At 39.4% G+C, this 15,045-nt stretch overlaps 1 protein-coding gene across 1 annotated transcript in view; it reads right to left on the reverse strand.

Moving 5' to 3' along the window:
- LOC119744300 (high affinity cGMP-specific 3',5'-cyclic phosphodiesterase 9A-like) overlaps positions 1 to 15,045 on the reverse strand; it is a 96,413-nt gene that overhangs the window by 4,394 nt on the left and 76,974 nt on the right. The window contains exons 7-9 of the mRNA XM_038220168.1: positions 12,967 to 13,062; positions 1,893 to 2,015; positions 873 to 965 (exon numbers count right to left, since the gene is read on the reverse strand). Coding sequence (XP_038076096.1) covers positions 873 to 965; positions 1,893 to 2,015; positions 12,967 to 13,062 — 312 coding nt within the window. The remainder of the gene's footprint in view (positions 1 to 872; positions 966 to 1,892; positions 2,016 to 12,966; positions 13,063 to 15,045) is intronic.

Raw genomic sequence — 15,045 nt, forward strand, 5'->3', positions numbered from 1 at the left:
AACGAACAAGTACCCCCTCAACGGTACGAAAGGGAGAGTTGGGGGAGACCACTGGGAGGGACATTTGAACGCATTGCCAACGACGCTTGACACGCAAAGACGCTATGGCTTTGAGCACATACAGAATAGAATTAGTCATCCATATACAAGTACTTCGCGCTATATGCGCACGAACCAGTCTGCGCACGCAGTTTTTCTCCGGGTACTCCAGAAAAATTAACACTTTTGATCTGGCTGTGCTCTGTGGTAAGACATAGCGACTGCCTGAGGCGCCTTTATATGCCTTTAGCTCGACCATGTTGTAGCTGCATCCTCCCCAATTCACCTTCTGCTGTGAGTGAGGATGTTTAGGCCAAAAAAAAAAGTCTCCGGTTTCTGGTATGCGCGCGCGTCGCCGTAGCCATGCGCGTCGGCAAAATGAAAAAGTTTTTTTCCCAATAAAAGATGATGTCTCAAAACCGCCAAACTCACTGGTTTGACTGGAATCCTGCTGCTGCACAATTTTAACGTGTTTTTAGATGGGGTTATGATCGAGAATAAGCTTTATGTGGCCTCTCTGGACTCGCATATATTTGCACTAAGTTTAGTCGGGCACCATTTGCAGTCATCAGCCGACATTTGAAGCAAAAAAGCCGCGTCGCCACACCACTTTTTGGGCAAGCTCGATACCAGAAACCGGAGACTTTTTTTTTTTGGCCTTAGGCCCCTCCCCAAATTTTTATTAATTGAACTAAAGATTATCCCAAGAAAATTCTCTTGATCCTGCCACCAATAAGGTCTTGGACCATTTCTGCCCAGGGAAGGTGAAAATAAATCCAAAGAAACAGAAAGAAAATGAATGGACACTAGATCTCCAAACTTGGATTACTCACCTTTTCCAAAATTTGAAAGGCTACAGAACAGTGGTGGTTTTCAAGGGGAGAGATGTCGTTATACCTGAGTGCTAGCTCTGTTCTTGCATTCACCTGGATGGAAAAATGGAAAGATTTCTGTTAACGACAGAAGAAAAACTCAACAAAATAATTTTTTGAAATGGCACAAGCACTTTTGGACAAGTTTTGTGCAATTACGTCCAAAGCTGAATGCTTATTTTAAAAGTGGACTGGTGTCCTCTTATTGGTCAGTTTGAGAAAACAACCAAGACAACAGCTTTACCCGAAAAAATACTGTGTCTTCACTGTCGTTTTAATTTAAGCAAATCTTAGTGATCTGTGGGGTGATGGCTGCAACAGTCTGATTTTTAAAGAAACTGGGGTTGAAAGCATCAGCTTCTTGTCAGAATTTCCTACCTCCTAACAAATTGAGAGACATTTATGTTGTTGAAGGCACTGAACTACGGGCGTAGGAATGATCCCTGCCAAAAAGCAAAACTCAATTTTGAACTTTAAGTTACCAAACGCAAACAACAGATTTAAAGTAAGGGATTTAAGGTACATGCTTGCTGGTCAGGGCCAATAACTGATGCACCTGTGATGCCATGTGACAAGCTGTGATTGACTTTCTGATTGACTTGTGATAACTTGTGATGACTTGTGACAATTGACTTGCGATAATTTCTGATGTCTCTTGATTGACTGGTAACGACTGGTGATGACTTGTGACGACTGGTGATGGACGTGTGATGACTTGTGACAACATCTGATTGACTTGTGATAACTTGTGATAACTTGTGATGATTTGTGATGACTTCTGATAACTTCTGGTTACTTCTTAAAACTGACTGACTTATGATGCCTTGTGATAACTTCCGATTGATTTGTGATGACTTGTGATGACTTCTGATTGGCTTTTTATTGACTTGTGATTAACTTGGAAAAAACTTGCTATTACGTAGGGCAACTTGTGAGGACTTGTAATGACTTGTGATTGATTGGACTACAAACTCTTCTTACCTGATAAGCGTTATTGTATCCTGGGTGGTCGAGATCATGGCAGATTGCCGACGTCAGCATGATAAGCACCTCCAGCTCTCCTATTAAATGACGCAGGTCTGCTAGCCAGGTCATGCCGTACATCTACATCAGAGACAAGAGAAAAACATACGGAAATTGGGTGAAGATTCCGATGGATATACCATTATTATTTAGCAATTGCCGAAAGCCTTTTGATTTTATATCAAGTTGGGAGTGAATTCGTAGTGTTTATATAGAAAACACTGATCATTTTTTGCATTGTTGTTGGTGCTGGTCCCAGAGTGCCACCCTAAAGTTTTCTTTGTACCTATCCGACCGACTGACTGCCTGTCACTTATGAGTCGGGCAGTGTCATTGTATAGGATTACCCCATAATGCCAAAATACCAGCCCATTGTGTAGACCATCAGCATGAAATTCTGAATCAATTCAACAGACTTTTGTGTGTCCTGGGACCGGCTTTACCCCTAGGCCTGCCTGTCTAGTTGTGACTTCGGTCTAGTTCTATCAGACCTTCCATATTCATGAACTCTGCTTTTTTCAATTTACGAAGTCCATCAAGGTTGACACAAAATCAACCAAAGTCTCTCCTTCTCCGAAAATGAGGTTTCGCCACCGTGGCAAAACATCCCAAAGACCGGAGACTTGAGCCGGTAGCAATCTAATCCGTGCCAATCTTCAAACATTGGGATATTTAACACCTCTTAGGCAAACAGGCCTGGCATATAATCAATTCTTACACGCTTCATATGCCCCCTAGACTCTTGTGGGTCCCATTTCCGTAATTACTTGGTGACACCGACGGCAAAGTTTAGAGGGGCGCTGCAGAACTAGAAACAGGTCTCAATTTCGTGCTCATGACTCCTATACTCTACTTATCTTAGCCCAATAACTCTGTGCTTTCCACAGAATCCACGCTTACAGTTGGACACAAGCCAAAAATATCTCGCTAACTCTGAAACAAGCTAACCGCTATTGTAAAGATTTCTGTTTCAGTATGCAAAGATTCTTCACTGCCTGAAACTGGGCACGGTGCTTCTCTTTTTATTTTTCCACTACTGCTGAGTCTTTGTGTTCTTCTTCAATAACAATATCCCTTTGAACCACTTTTTGTTTCAGGTCAATGAAGCCATTTGCAGTCTTTTGCTAAGTACTACAAAATATAAGTAGGGAAAGAGAAAATGGCGCCAGGCAATTTCCAGCATAATGAAAGGCAGTGTAATGTCCATGACAAAGCCAATTTACCACGATATCTAATGAATGATTCAGAGAAATGATCCAAATTTCCTCGCCTGTAATCTCCTTGACTATTACTAGATGATGGATGTATAGATTTGAAAAATAAAATTTCAGGCTTATTCACTGAGGTCTTAACCCTAAAAAGAATGGGGGGGGAGCCTCAACTTTTTTCACGATAGCCTTGAAAAAAAATTGTTTCGCGACCCGAGCTGTTATGACTTATTAGCTTCAAGCCTTGCACATCTTTTGATACCAAAAACATAACAATCGGACCACGGGTTGCTATGCAGTGAAAATTTTCCAGCTCTACGTGCCACGAAAACTTTTCCCATATACGTCGTGTACACAGAACAGAGTTACCATTCCTACATATGAATAATTAATTAGCCATAATTCCAAAACCCTTTGACCTATAGTCATGAAATTTCTTGGGTATGTTTATGATGAGTTGTTCTATGCATGTACCAAGTTTCACAATTTTTTGCCACTTGATGGCCGAGATCTTAGGGGATGCTCCCCAGCTGAGAGATGGTCAAAATAACCTGGCCCTTTTAGGGTTAAAAGCTCAGCCATGGACATTACACAATGTTGGAATTGCCCTGCTGTAGGATTTTACCAAACTCGCTTTTCAACTTTTTACTGTCCATGCTGCCCCACTTTTTTAACCCTCTGCAGTACAATCAGGCATTTAAAATGACGTCTTCCACCCTAAATAAAGACCACTCATCAATAAAACATGAACTGCAATGACGTCTTCTCCGCCAAACAACTGCAAAAGATTCTTCATCAATAATTATGAGCTGGAATGACAAAAAGCAAGGGCAAAAAAGAGAGCTGAACTTTCTGTCGACTTTGATCAAGTCTCAGTGGAGATACAAAGCGGCTTTGCCGGCTGTCCATCAAAATTGACTTCTGGCATTTTAAATGCCACCCCCCCCCCCAAAAAAAGAGAGGAATTGATACAAACTGCGATAAATAACGCCACAGGTGCTTCGTTTTCAATGGTTAGCAATTCCCTACGTACTGAACCTCTCACCCACTTTACTGAGACTGAGACTGAAACCTAGATGAGATACCTGAACATGAAGAGTTTATTTTCAAAACGCGATTAACGCCATTTTGTTCTCTTTAGAATCCGATCTCTCCTGGCTGCCCAAAGCTAGTTTCGGCAAGTTTTTTTTATGGTTAAAGACACTTTTTTAAAGAAGACAATAAAGTAAAAAAAAAATGAAGTGCAAATACACCTGTTATATTGTTTTATTCTTAAAACTTTGATAACCTTGCAAATTTCCAACTTTTTTTTCAAATGGATATTTTAGATTTTGAAAAGAAACTTTTTGCACGTAACTCAACGCAATATTTTCAGTACATGAATTTTGTGGAATTCACTGACGAAACAGGCGGAACAACCCAATTCAATTGTTAACTTACTTGCCACTAAAAATTAAGCACTTCTTTCAAAATTCAACCTTTTGACAACTCATTACAGGTAGATTTTGTATCGTAGTAGTTACAGTAGACTGGTAATCGATTGATTTTTGGTGAGCGCAAACAGTTTGCTTTTAGCCTTATGTTCATCTTTGCTGCTTCATGTGACTCAAACTGAGCTTAATCAAACTTAGTCTATGTAATAGACCATGGCGAAAGCCATGCATGGTCTATTACGCGTGAACAGATTTGCTGATTAATTAGGCAAGACCCTGCCTCTTGACCTCCTAGATATCGACCTGTCAGCAGGCGCTTTCTATATCAGGTCTTCGGTCATTCACCCGTTGCGCGTCATAGACATGGAAACAAAACTGTGTCACAGAGCTCTGTATCATGTTACGCGAATGAGCGCCTGGCTGTTGTTGTATTACAAAACACTGCATTCGAATTGACCAATCACAGTTTTAGTCCTGATTTTGGGATGAAATGACGTCACGATTTAGTAAAGTCGACTCCGATTGGCTGGCACACGGCTTGCATAAATTTGCATGTCTGGAGATATCAGACATTATACAGGATTTGGCTCTGTGGATAACGGGTGATACTCAGATTAAATCAAACTCTGGCAAACTTCAAAAAAAGTTACTGCAACAACTGTTTGTAGTAAAGACTTTTGTTAGATATTTGTTTTGCATCTTAAAGATTTGTGAAAGAATACTTTTATAAACAGCACTGCAGGATAAAAATCCAGTCCTGTTGCAAATATGGATCCCACCAATGACTTGGTTCTGAGCAGATTACTTTGATTACAGAGCAAAAAAAATAATAATAAAGATCAACAACTACTGTAGCTGCCTTCATTTGAAGTAATCAACACCTAAAAATTATCCCATTTTCCCGCAACAGTTCTTACAAGCACATAAGTTGGGTACATGGAACCATTTTTTCCCCATATAAGCTAGGATATTGAACCTCAAAGAAGCACAAGTCTTCTAACGACTTAGAAGGGGCAAGGACATTTCAATGTTGAAGTCTCAATCAGTTGTAAATTATGTGCGGTGGCTTAGCCAGCTACGAGTCCTATCCGCACCAAATTCCCAACATGACTTATTTACAAGTAATTTCCGACTGTATGATGTCCCTCTGGGCAGTTGATACATCATGCAACAGGCTTCGGATTGAGGGGAACAGGGGGGAAAAATGTTCAGTTTTTCTTAAGATGGAAACCGAAAATGATGATCATGGAAGGCTAGACGAAAGATGGTTATGGTGAGGCAAGGAGAGATAGATTAATGCATGAAGTGGTTATGGAGTCTTAAGCATGAGCACGGTACCAAATATGCACATCTCTAGCTCAAGTACAGCTAAACAAAATATAAAAAAAAACAGCAGCAGAAATTTCTTTCAATTTTCATTCGCAAGATGAGGTATTTCTTTGGCTATCTAAGGTAAAAGTTTGTTTTGATATAAAAATGCCACAAATGTTGTTGTTTCACATTGAAAGAATAGCAAAATAATCTTCTTCAAAAACTGAATCAATTATACATTTGATTTGAAGAAGACATTTTTACGTCGGATACCTTTTTCTCTCCAGTATTTTATGATTCTGTCATTTTAACCCAACAGATATTTTTTTTTTAGCAGAGCACGGATATACCAGCTTTTAGACTTCAAAACTGATTTCTTCTTTTTGGCAAAGGCTTGGATTGGACAGAACCGGAATCACTAAGCACTCAGAAACTTGGGACTTGAACTCCCATGTGGTGTTTTGCAGGACTTCAGTCACCTTTGAAAAAGTCATTCAAGGTTAAAAGAATTAGTGAAAAAGATGTAGAAAAAAATACTCCCACATATCAACCAAAAAACAAAACAACTGCTCCAGTAAAGCAAGCCCATCAAAAAATGTCAAAAAAAGAAGAAAAATCGGGAAAGACATGGAGATTCCTGAAACCGGATACCTGGTCTTTAAGACCCCAAGATTTACTCGCAGCTCATCAATAATTCTAGACTACTGGAAGACGGAAAAACAAGATGCCTGCAAAACATCGGCAGGTCCACGGTGTAACCCTAGAAGCTGATTACAATCTGGGCACGTCCCAAGTGGACGGAATAAACGCCAGCGCTGAACGGCCAAACACGCGAGCTGTAAAGCTATCCAACTGTAATATTTTTGGACAGACTAAAGGTGAACCATCACCTGGAGTTTCACATCTCGGCGTGGATGTAGGGTTGTTGATTTGTTGATACGAATCAACACGTGTGGGACTTCGTGAGAGACGAGACAAGATTCTGAAATCTTAGGATGACAGTCATCAGAAATCTTCAAAATCTTCAGCCTTTTTTCCTTCCGCTCCCTCACCTGGGGGACATTTTTTTTTTTTTTTTTTCAACTGAGCTTGTGCTTTAAGGTAATATACAACATTTGCAAACATCCAACAATAACAACAAAATTCCAAATTATTCCGAAATACCTTACTTGACTGTAAGTGAATAACAGTCTCAAGAATCATGTGAAATCATGGCACCTGGTATGCTGTCGTTTCTAAAAGAATGGAATTTTGTATCAATTTCCAACGATGGTTGGCTGACCATCGTTGGAAAAATCTGCCTTTTTTTTCAAATACTGCCCCCAATTTACCACATTTAGTTAGTCCAAATTTTGTTAATACTCAGTTATACATCCCTGAACGGAGGCAGGCCAGCTAGTCTGGTTCCCTGACCTGACAATTCCCCGACATCTATAAATTGCTCCGCTTCGTCTGAAGTAGGGTCACGGAGCCAAACGACAAAAACAACACTTTTTTTCTTTGTTTTTCCACAAAACTTTGAACAGGTCAGTGTAACAATATCTGCCAAAAAATACTAACCCCTAAATCCATCCATTTCTGAAAATTACAGCAAAAGCACATGTTTATTACCTTTAAATTCCCTATCGACTATTCGTTTTCGATTTATATCATCATATACATGTACAATGTTAACCATTTTCTAAACAGGATTGATTTTATTGAAAAAACAAAAATTGTTTCTTTTCAATAACATTCACTAGCTCCTGAAAAATTTCCCTTCTCCCCTGTTCAGTGCTAGTCTATCGAATATCTGCTTGTATACAAGCGTCCACGATATAGGAGCGACGAATTATGCAAAACAAGACAGCGTCTTGACCTCGAGATTCTGACCATTCAGCGAGCGTCTTACATGCGTGTCCTCCATAACCTGTTGTTGTATCATACACAAACATGTCAGCCCAAATTGACCAATCCACAGCTTAGTCCACATTTCTGATCGCAATGATGTCACATTGAAATAAAGTTGACTCTAATTGGCTGGAGCGCGGGGTCGAAATTTGCATATATATCAGATGTTGGTTAGGCCAAAAAAAAAAAAAAAGTCGGTCTCTGGTCAGCGCGCGCGTCGATTTTAATCATGCGCGTCGATCTTTTTTTTTCCAATAGTACCCACCTTGTCGTACAATCCAAGCTTCAGGAAAAAAAAAAAAAAAGCCGCGTGGCCGCGTCAATTCCGGAACTTTGGTCTGACCAGAGACCGAATATATATTTTTTTTGGCCTTACGGAGAGGACTCCATTGGACAACGGGTGATACTCGGACTAGATCAGTGATGCAAACTGTCAAATTTTGAAACAGGCAGCAGCTTACTGAAGTTGTCAACTGGGAAATAGGCTCAATGATACACACAACATTGTAGCTGTTAAATTCCATACAACCCATGAAGTGCAATGCACTATTCTTGTATCCCTTTATCAAACAAGCTTAGACAAACACTTCATTTTTCCCACTAATTATGATTTACAGTATGACAGACATCATTATATTCTGCTGATTCCAATGTCCTCTGTCATTAGTAGATGCATGTAATTAATATTGCTAGTTTAATTATCTTGCTTTGACAAACAATTCTTCTTTTTTTCAAATATTGTTTAGGAGAAATGGTGGACTCTTTTTTTTTTTTGCTTTGCCTGATCAGTGTTAGTAAATTCCTCTAAATCAAAATAGAATCCCTCTAAATCAAATTTGAATAAATTTCTCTAATAAATATGGTGAATTGGCACATTTTTAAACAGTTGTTTTGCAACTACACTTGTAGCCATGCGTCACTTGGTATAATTATATATCATTATCTGCAAATTAAGGGAATGGGAGATATGCAATTAATTAAAACCGGGGGGCAGGGGGGAATGGTTCAGTCAGAAATGACGCAACACGCGAGGCCGGAGTGGTTATTAGAATTGAATGGAATGATCTGCACGTAATTAAATATCACTCCTTGGAGCGCAGCCAGAGCCATTTCATATATCTAGGTTGCGTCATCAGCTTTGGCTAACCCTCTGGCTCTGGAAATATTTAGAATGCTTTAAAGTTCACAACAAAAAGGAGATACACTTGGTCTTATGTTACGGGGTTTGATAGACATAAATTATTGAGGTGTAATGAAGGGGGTGGGGGAAGGATACCTACCTTCCCCACCCCCCCCCTTGTGTGACTCATTCGGAATTCAGGAAGGCAAAAATGAACTTGTTATTGTTAAAAGAGAAGGCAAAAATGAACTTGTTATTGTTAAAAGAGAAGGCAAAAATGAACTTATTGTAAAAAATATAAAAAACATTGGGTTCCCCTTCCAGAAAATGATGCCCCCCCCCCCCCACTCTCTACAAATTGGACACCAGCTTCACCACTGGTCATTAACCTCCTCAAACCAGTGTCCAAACTGAGAGGAAAATAAAGTCTTCATTAAATTCATGACAACTTTCTCAAAAAAAAATTGTGGGAAAAAGAGATTTCAATTACTTAACCTTCAGCACTACAGTTTCTGAGTCGACCCCAATGCTGCAAACATCTGGGTACGGAAACTGAATGATTTGGACTATTTATTCAGATTTTCTGGTTTTCATTTCTTACCACATTTTAAGCTACTTTTCTCCCCAAGGAACACGAAATACATGTGTGTATGCTTAAAACTCTTCCGAACTAGACAGCTTTCTACAAATTCCAAAAAATTAAATTGAGGGAGGGGGGATACAGAGAAAATAAACAAAAAGTGAGGGGGCTCCTTCCATATTTATGCACTGTATCGTAATTATGCCCTTGGTTGCAATTGGACACACTCAGACAAAAAGGTTGCCCACGTTTAATTTGTTGTTGCTCATGTAAGGAGAGAACACATTCGGTGTCGGTTTCCCTTTCGATTCCATTTCCCTTGAAAGGGGTTAACAGCGAGTGGGCAAGGGTTTATTAGCTGAGGTTACTGACAGACTTGACTCCCGAGGCATAAAATGTTCCCTCGTTAACGGAGGGTTAAGTGCATGCATCTCTTAAAACGACTGTTGTGTGTTGCGACCGTGGTGTGATCCGTGCCAGTTTGTGGGACACTGATGCAATCTGAAATGAATCTAAGATCGGGCGAAAACACTCCAAAATGGCAGCGGAAATGCGGAATTATACAGTGAATGATGGTGTTATAGAATATCCCCCCCCCTTGCACTCTTGGGGACATATGTTTAATGGATGGGCCTTGCCGAACTGGATGAAACAAGGCATGTGATTTGTGTAAGTCGCCTTCTGGCTAAAGCTTTAAGTAAGGAGGCGTTGCTATGGCGACTGGTGGGAGAATGCCCAACTGATGACCTCTTGATAGAGGGCAGTGCCTCGGGTCTGATGTCCGAGGAAAAAGAGTCTGAATTTCCAAGATGGAGTGACATTTTGCTGAGTTGTGTTCAGCGTGTGAGGTGGATCGGTGCGCTAGATGATAGAGTTCTACGGACTTTAGGGACCTGAGATCATTCAGGTGGGTGGAGGGGTAAAATCCCTGGATTGAATGATTCGAAGACAAATAACATGAAAACAAATCTACAGAGGATGTATAGATCGGGAACTGTCATTAAACCTGGACAGATTTGAAGAGTTTTCAGACGCCCCCGTAAAAAGTCAAATTGATGACCTACTTATCAAGTCTGTATCAATGCTTCACTTAATCCTCCAACAATCCAAACATGCAATACCTTAAGGACCACGAGGAGTAAACGTGGTGAAGGGGAGCAGACACTCTCAACATTTTACCAATGAAGAGATGGTTTATACAGATTGTTCGAATTAAGAAGTTTTACCAAAACGCATGACACCGTTTTCTACGGAATCTTCCTAATTCAGTTGATACCCAAATTACATTCTTCTGGGGCTTAAAACAAAGCTAGGAATCACCATACACATGTTGGCTCATTCGACAACATCCCAAACCGATCAAATCGTGCAAAACTAGGTGTTTTGGCCAACAAAAAAGGGACTCTATTTTTTAACAAAGTTGTATTCTCTACCTGGAAGACACAGTTGAAGACACAGTTCTTTGACTGGAAGACACTACTCCAATCACTTTTGCGAAAAATCTCAAGCAATGTCATTTCAAATACACTGACAATATCTAACACCTTTCTTTGTAAATTCTAGCAGCCTGTCAGATTTTCGGTTTTGATTTTGTTCTAATTTAAACAGAATCGCAGCGACCTTTAAAAATTAATGAATCCATCATTAAACACTTAATCCACAATCCCAAAATCAAAATACTTGCTGGATTTGAAGCAACTACAAAAATCAATTGCTCTCCCCCACTAAGACCTAACCTTTGATCATTTTATACAATCATCAATTTCTCAGCGAGCCAGCATCTTGAGAAAATGTACATGCTTCAAAGTCCAAAAACATGGATCAAAAACCTTGGTTAAATGGCCCGTGCAATGTAATTTTTGTTTTAATGCAGTCCTTCAAATGCACTTTGTATTCCATTTAACCTTATTTTCAATTTTTGCTTTGCCATTTTCAAGGGTATTTTGGTGCCTTTTTGGTTTTTATGCTAATTATTTCCATATTCCATAAAAGTGTGATGTCATTTCAGGTAGAAACCTCAATGCTACAGTTATTTAAGCAACAACAGTTGCCTAATTTTTTGTTCTTTGGTGATTTGTCGTGTCAGTGCAAAGCCAGTGAGCAAACTTTTCTCACTGATGTTTTCAATTAGCAAATTTTTGGCTTCACAATTTGAACAGAAACCCCTAAACTGAACGGTGTCTTCCTGACATGACATCACAGCAACAGCGCCCTCAGTTGTCCGGAAAAGCATAGAAATTTGTAAATGTTAATAAAATTTACCAAAAAGGAATGTCAAATAGTTTTCATAAATTTAAGAGGAGTAGAATGTTGCACGAAATATGTTCCTAAGAAAAATTAATTTCATGGACCCTTTAAAAAACAGAAAGCCAATCCATTATGCTTCCAAGGAGTCAAAAATTAAATGCTGTCTTGTATTACTGGCACGGTTTGACGCTTTATGGGCTCATGTGGTTATTGCCTCCGATGTTCCTTCACTACCTGATCTGTCAAGAAAACACTCCAACGCCCATGATTTATGCATTTTGCCGACAATTTCTTGTCTCTTTCGGAAACTCCACGGCGGACAGAGAACACTCACTTTGCCTTCTCCAAACATGTCCGCCATCTCAGCCCGAGAATAAATGATTCACCAATTGATGACAACCTAATAGTCGCCATGCATTTAAAAACACTTTTCACCGAGCCCATTGAGGATGGTTCTACAAAGTTTTATTAAAAAAAAAAATCCCATTACAGATTCGGTTCTGCCTTTCATTTTCGTTCCTTCTTCCTTTTTTTGTTTTGTTCAAAGGGCCAGGATCCATTTTCCGCCTATTTCGAATCCATTTTCCATCTATTTGTTCAGGATGTGGCTGCAGAGGCACAGCCATTGATTATTTTTGGCACGTGAAAATTTCATTAACGTGAGTACGAGGCCTTTCCACACCAGATGTACACGATTTCTATGGGAGGATTTTATTGTACCATGATCAGAAAAAAAATGACAGATCATTCTGCATGCCTCTTCCGTTATTCTGTTTATAATAAACCTCAACAAGAGATATTAATTGCTCTATTGCTAACTTGATTTTGTGCAAAGATTTCAACATTAATGTCAGTTTGCTGCCAGATTCTCTGAAATTTTGAAGAACACTGGGAGAAACATACCGGGACCCAATTTCAAGGAAATGTCGAAAATGTGTTCTCATTTGCAAAATCTTATCTAATCTGAATCTATTTAAAAAATCTATTCAAATCTAAATCTTTTCAAATCTAAATTATTCAAATCAAAATTATTCAAATCTAAATCTGTTCAAATCTAAATCTATTACAAATCTAAATCTATTCAAATCTCAATCTATTAAAATCTCAATATATTCAACTCTAGTTTTAAAATCTATTCAAATCTAAATCTATGCAAATCTAAATCTATTCAAATCTAAATCTATTGAAATCTCAATCTATTCAACTCTAAATCTATGCAAATCTAAATCTATTCAAATCTTACCATTTGTGAGACACAGAAGCAGTGCTTGAAATTGTGGAATGGTACGTGGTTGTAGTGTTTGAAGACCTCAAACAGGAAGTTCTGTAATACTGGCATCTGAATATGGGAAAAAATAGGAAAAATGCAGGGGAAAATAGGGAAAAAGCAGGAAAAAAATATAGGGACAATCTTTTATCTGATGCTTACAAAGTTGGGGAATAAAGTTGATTCAAGTCTAAAATTGCCAAAAAATTTTGTCCGCAATTCACCTTGGGCCATTATCAGCATCCAGGCCCCTAGCCGGTTACAAACATACTTGTTTAAAACTGGCCAAGCACATATTTATTCCCCGATTCAAGTTCTATACTTCATTTGAAGACTTTATTACAAAAACGTGTCATTGCCATTTTGTTCTCTTTTAGAATCCTGCTCTCTCCTGTCTGCCCAAAAGCAATTTCGACGGCTGTTATACTGAAACACAACTTAAGAATATAATAAAGCCAAAAATGAAGTTTAAAACAGCTGTTAGACTGTTTTTATTGTTTAAAGTTCATAACCGTGCAAAATTGTCACCCTTTTCAAATGGATATGTCGCGTTTTGGTAATAAAACTCTTGATTTGAAGCATGCAAACATATTATTTGAAAGAGCAGTACATTTTAATACCAAATATAGGGGCAATTTCACTTGCAAATGAAACAGAATTCCACACTCCAAAGTAATTTTAGCCTGTGGATGTTAGGAATTGGAATTAAAACAAGACAAATAAAAAACAGTTTCAAACTAGAAAAGACACAAGCTAAAAGAACTCCCCGCCGAAAAGCAATCTTATTAAATGCGATTCAGATCTTTTTACTGCGGGCAAACTACTTCTATTGCCTAATGTAACGCACGCGGGAAGGCTGTATCAAAATGCGGAGGGGAAAAAAACACAAAACATGTTCGGTTGGGCAATCGGTTGATTTGTATGCCAAGTGGTATGTCCGAACCTCAGGCGCTGACAAAATGAACCCGGGTTATTCATGCAAACGCCGGCTCCAAAGCGTAATGAAGCCGCCTTGCCTTGTTTCTGTCTTTATATCGTGACCTGGAGTCACACTCTTTCCCAGGGACTTGGTCTGAGTCACGGTCACATGAATGGCGCTATACACAGGAAATTGTTGGAATTGTTTTCACGCTCTGGCCGCACTGCAGACACACTTGAATATATCTGTTTCCAAAACTCTAGTTCTTTTTTCCTTTTTTCCCTAGTTCTCCCCCCCCCCCCTTTTTTTCTCTCTCCAAATTTCCAGGTCTAGCTCATGAGACTCTGAGTAAGTGCCAACAGTTGCCGATTGATTCTCTTTGGGAATTCCTCTCGACCGTGCATCCACTCAGACTTTCAGATACAAGATGATTGGTCTCGATTCGACAATCTCTGCCCCTCAGCACCGATGGATCCATTTATTTTTCAATACCTGAATGCCCTCATGTTTGTCAGTATTTCAAAAGGTTTCTGAATTTACACCATCTTCACGGCTTAATTTCCTTTACAGAAATTCAATTGCTAACTGGCAGTGCATAAACCTGAAGCATCTGTTTGCGGGTTCATCTGAATTGGGGCGCAATGCACCAACGGTGGTCAAGCACCGTTCAATGGCAGCAATAATGAATAACATTTTCTTCATAGCTGCAGCATCTATAGACCTTTATCATGCTGCCACCATTGCAGTCATGTTCCCTGTATCCAATAACAGTACTGAATAATAATGTTTTTTTGTGCAAAAAGAAACCAGACTATTTTTCCTTGCAGCCTAGCTTTGGTTACGTTGATTTGAATGGGGGAATAAATGGCCGCACCATGAAAATGGTCTATACACCGGGCACACTGTCATTTCTATCACGACGGCCCCCTTCAATGGCAAAACCATTGTGCTAGCTATTGTTCAGATAATCCATCAAGCAGCAGTTGCTTTGTACAATAGCATGCACAATGGTTTCTCCATTGAAGGGGGCCTCATGTGTTTAGTGATCACGCGCCCAGAATCATATAGTCTTTCCATTACGACTTGCACTTGATAGCAGTTTGTGTGGTGTTGTGTTGGGTTTAGTGCCCCCTTCC

This window comes from Patiria miniata, unplaced genomic scaffold, assembly GCF_015706575.1.
Source record: "Patiria miniata isolate m_02_andy unplaced genomic scaffold, ASM1570657v1 HiC_scaffold_7, whole genome shotgun sequence".
NCBI classification, from domain to species: Eukaryota; Metazoa; Echinodermata; class Asteroidea; order Valvatida; family Asterinidae; genus Patiria; species Patiria miniata.